This window comes from Pyxicephalus adspersus, chromosome 4 (genome assembly GCF_032062135.1).
Source record: "Pyxicephalus adspersus chromosome 4, UCB_Pads_2.0, whole genome shotgun sequence".
In the NCBI taxonomy this organism is placed as follows: domain Eukaryota; kingdom Metazoa; phylum Chordata; class Amphibia; order Anura; family Pyxicephalidae; genus Pyxicephalus; species Pyxicephalus adspersus.
The window spans coordinates 79,800,557-79,805,139 of NC_092861.1; the positions used below are offsets into that span (position 1 = coordinate 79,800,557).

A 4,583-nucleotide genomic window follows, 5' to 3' on the forward strand; every position below is an offset into this window, starting at 1 on the left:
GGAATTGTTTTATGTAAACAATAATATTGCGGTTTGTAACCTTGCATCTGTTGATAATAAGAACATAAATGTGAATAGGGTCTAGCATATTTGCTCATTACGTACAATATGCACACTCTACCTTCTTACTAATCAGTGGCAAAGTGAGAAGCATTGGAATCAGCTTTTTTATGTCAAGTAATTTTTGCTAAAAATAAAAATGTGATTATGTAACACTCACATTCCCTATTGATTTTTATTTATTGTGAATTTAAAGATAGATACACTTTAAAAAATATTGGTTAAATAGAACAGGGTTCCATAGGCACCATGATTGATATGGTTATCAGAATGCATGTCAATGGCCAGGAGCAGGACAGATGCTGTACTGCAATTACATTCTTTTAAACAATAATACAATCCCATCTGCTGGAGGGGTGGTTAGGATCTCACCATTCACTATGTATACATTGATGAGTTCCTGACGTTTAATACTTGCTAGACTTTTAATTAATTGTTAGGTACTTTTGTGCATGTTCATATTATCCCACAGAGAATCATCATGTGGTATACATACAGTATTTATATAGAAATATAACAGTACCTGTGTGAGATCTTAGATGCTTTTTTAACTGTGCAGCATCCATGAATTTTCTTTGGCAGACAATGCACTCTGGTAACCCACGGCCTTCAATAGATTGAATAACAAAAAAAGAATACAAACTCAGAGCACGCTTTTTAATTTACTTTATTCTGTTACTAACAGTAGTTATATAAAACTCAGTTTAAGTACTAAATCTAGCTATGCACTGCAAAACGGAGCATGCAGTGAAAGGGTGATATATTGTATACTTTGTGTAAATATATCAATATGTGCTTTTTTAAAACACTCTTTAATTAATAAAACAACTTCAGTTTTGGATAATCATCATGAACGAAGACACTGAAATAGTCAGGTCTGCAAATAATATTTTGACCTATCTCAGTCCCTTAAGAAGGAATTTAGTGTGTCTAGCATATCAAATAATCAAAACCTGATTGTTATAATGAAGGAGCTAAAATCATTACAAAACAGTGTTTGAACCTCCTGGTTGCGGAGTGCTCTAACAGGACAATTCAATAAATGACTTTAGGGGAAAGCTTTGTGTAGAAAAAAATTGCAACACGATTTAGCTAACTCTTAAAATTTCTCAGTGGGAAAGGCTACTACCTGTGGCGTTCAATAGACCAACCCAGCTGCACCAGTTTGCTCAAATGTAGACAGAACATATGTGCTCGGGGGCCTGATCTATTGACTGGCCTTTATCAAGCATTTTTGCTAATCATATCTAGAATATCAAAAAACTGAAGTTCTTTATAAAAATCAGTAAATCGGTGTCTTGTGAAAAGTGGCTCCCCAAACATTTAACAGGTTCTCTTAAAATGACAATACTACTGTAACTGAACAAGACCTGCAACCTTTACATACCAGAGTGTACCCGATAATGACTCTTCAGCTGTTTTCTCTGACTGAAAATTTTACCACACTGGTCACACGTGAAAGATTTTTTCCCTAGTGAAACAAAAAAAAAAATTACCAAATAAATAAAAAAACAAAAAAAAACAAAAAAAAAACAGTACAACATTTTGTATTGTTTTGCAATACATTTAGGCAGATATTCAGGATAGTTTTCCCTAAATGACAAAAAGTTCTCCCCTAACATAGTTTTTTTTATTATTGCTGTTGTGGATTTGCTTCTAATACTTTTCAGTAAACTACTACTAGACCCTAATGTAAATAAATTGTTTTGGTGACAAAAAATAAATCTGCGTTTAGTTGGAGTCATGCAGGATAACAGGAGACCTATAACAACGACCTATCCTGATAGCCTGAAACATCTGGCAATGGCTGTCATTCTTTGACAGAAGAAAGAAAGTTGGTATTAGGATACATAAACATGCAATTTCTGTAGATTATAGAGAATCTTCCAGGCTCATGTGTTTCAATGTCAGTAAGTGATTTTCACCCAGGGAATGATTTAGTGACTATCAGATTTACTTTTGTAGGAATAGAGCCCTAAATGAGCATGCTGCATGATGTGTAGCCTGATACCAAAGTGTGACGCACATCTCTTCACAATCCTTCCACTTCTTATCTATGATGTTTTTAAAACTAGGCTACATACCTTCATGTAAATTCATGTGCTCCATTAGTGAATTCCTTGTTGCCAGAGCTTTATTACACACAGTACAGTTGTAGGGTCTCTCCCCAGTGTGTGCTCGTTCATGGGTCTGTAGAGAGTGTTTCTGGGAAAATGCTTTTCCACATTCTGCACACCTAAATGGGCGCTCACCTGAAAACAGAAACATCATTAGGAATTAGAATATCAGAAAACTTTACGCTCTCTGTTCTGTGTTGTTACCTTGTCTATGCATGCTCCTTCTTTTATGCCAGGATGTGAATGACTTCCTGTATTGTCCACCAGGAACCAGTGTTCAACTCAGAAAACTTTTTAAGCGGAGTGGGAAGAAATTGTAGGCGCGTGGCAGCCCGAGTTGTGACCTAACTCTTCAGTAACGACCCGGCTGTTTTTGGGCGCCGAGTGGTGGACCCAGCTAAAAGGGTCTGGGGAGAACACTGCCAGCAACATTTCCCCAACACACAGTTTGTTATGTCTTGAAGCACATGGCTTATTGGCACTGCCCCATGTAACACATTAGGAGGGGGGGGCAGCTCATTTGTTAAATTTAGTTTTTTGAACTAATTTGACTGGAAGGGATAATCAATGCTAAGAGCACACAAACAATGCAGGACATTTTTCTGCAATCTCTGCTCCCAAAATTTATAGTACGGAGGACAGGACTGAAACTGCCTATAAATGCAGGCTATTTCCAGTCAATTGTCAGTTCATAAATCCAAATAAAACGAATATTTAATAATATAGGCCCACTTTTCACTGATATTCTGAATAGGCTTTTTCTAGACTGTTGACTTTTACCACATGAGCAGAGGATACTACTTCAAAATCTGAAAAACTTATTTACTTATAACAATTAAATAGACCAAAAGCCACTACAATTTATCTTTAAGTTTAAACCTTTTTTTTGTACCTGTATGAGTTCTCCGATGAACTGCCAGGAAGTGTCTGTATTTAAATACTTTGCCACAGTCCTTACATTGATATTCTGAGCTAGACTGTTTACTTTTCCTTAGATCCTGTTTTCCTGCTTCATGTTCATCATTTTCTTCTGCAAGTCTGTAATCTTGCAACTTTGCAGGTCTCTGGGGTCTGCGCTTGCTGTGTCTCTTCAGAAACTCTCGTCCTTCCCCAGGCCTGGGGTTCAGGTCACATGTTACCTCTGCTGCATAATCGGTAATAACTTCTTCTTCATTTAACACAGATTCCACAAGAACATTTTTCTCATCGCTGTTTTCGGTCATATTTTTTTCTGTCTCCGTTTGTTCCACAGGATTTACATCCTCATTTGTTTTCTCTTCTGCAGGTAGTTTCCTTGGTCTTCCTCTTTTCCGCTTTGGTATATCGCTATCTGTTCCGGTGGTGTCAGACTCGGCAAGATGTAGCTTGTCTTTGTTTTCGCTTTCCTGATATTCTGAGTAGGCTTTTACTAGACTGTCGACTTTTAACACATGAGCAGAGGCTACTACTTGCTGTAGGCACTTCTCACTTGCATTTACATTTCCAGTATATATAAATTGAAGCAGCATTTCAAAGATCTCAGAAATCACTCCTTCCATAACATAAACTGACTGTCCTACATCTCCTTCATCAGCAAACATGATGGAGAAATATTCACTGCTAGCTGCCAGTAAAGCCTTGTGTGCTCGAAACTGCACACCTTCCACTATCACAGTTATGTCACATAGAAAGTTCTTTTTCCTCTGCTCTTCTAAACAAGAGAGTACACTGTCCATGTGAGTTTTGGATTTAATGATAACCTGCACATCTGATGTCTCCTCTGGCTGGGAGGTGGCTGCTTCTTCCATGGTTTACCCTTTAAATAGAAAATAAAAGCAATTACATTTCAAGAAATTTCATAATTTAATTTTATAGTATTTTTGCTGCTTATATGCATTCATATAAGTCCTCAATGTTACATAGTAAGGTTTGTGATTACAAAACTCTTACAACCAGCTTTTTCATTCATTCAGCATCATCAAATAAAGCAAAAAATATTTTTCTTTTAATTATTAAGGGCACTTTAGGCATTCTGGAGGACAACTACTATCCAGGGATCTATCTGGTAGCTGCTCCCTATACACAAATGTCTGTCTCGGTCTAGGGAGAGAGAAGTGAAGGTGCCAGCAAACATGTCTGAAAATAGACTTATCGCAGAGCAACAGCAGCAAAAGGTTTTCTCTGATCTGCAGTTTATAGCCAGATCAGACAAATATAGGTATTATTAAAAGTTATTTTCATCTAATTAAAATGAAATTTTAACAGAACAGTCACGTGGCAAAATTAGAGAGCCCTAACCATGTGCAAAAGATTTGTGAGTGAAGCCTAATAAATGTTTATTTTCATCAAACAGACCTAATAAAGGCTGAGAATACCCCAAGAGTCCATTATTCAGGAAAAATATAGATAACCAAAGAGCTTTGTGTG

General features: G+C 36.8%; 1 protein-coding gene across 2 annotated transcripts in view; it reads right to left on the reverse strand.

Annotated features, from left to right (window-relative positions):
* ZBTB24 (zinc finger and BTB domain containing 24) overlaps positions 1-4,583 on the reverse strand; it is a 14,798-nt gene that overhangs the window by 7,885 nt on the left and 2,330 nt on the right. The window contains exons 2-5 of one of the 2 annotated variants that reach the window (XM_072408748.1): positions 3,070-3,972; positions 2,145-2,312; positions 1,448-1,531; positions 584-667 (exon numbers count right to left, since the gene is read on the reverse strand). In XM_072408748.1, coding sequence (XP_072264849.1) covers positions 584-667; positions 1,448-1,531; positions 2,145-2,312; positions 3,070-3,964 — 1,231 coding nt within the window. In that variant the 5' untranslated portion in view covers positions 3,965-3,972. The remainder of the gene's footprint in view (positions 1-583; positions 668-1,447; positions 1,532-2,144; positions 2,313-3,069; positions 3,973-4,583) is intronic. The other variant, XM_072408750.1, reaches the window with a different exon arrangement.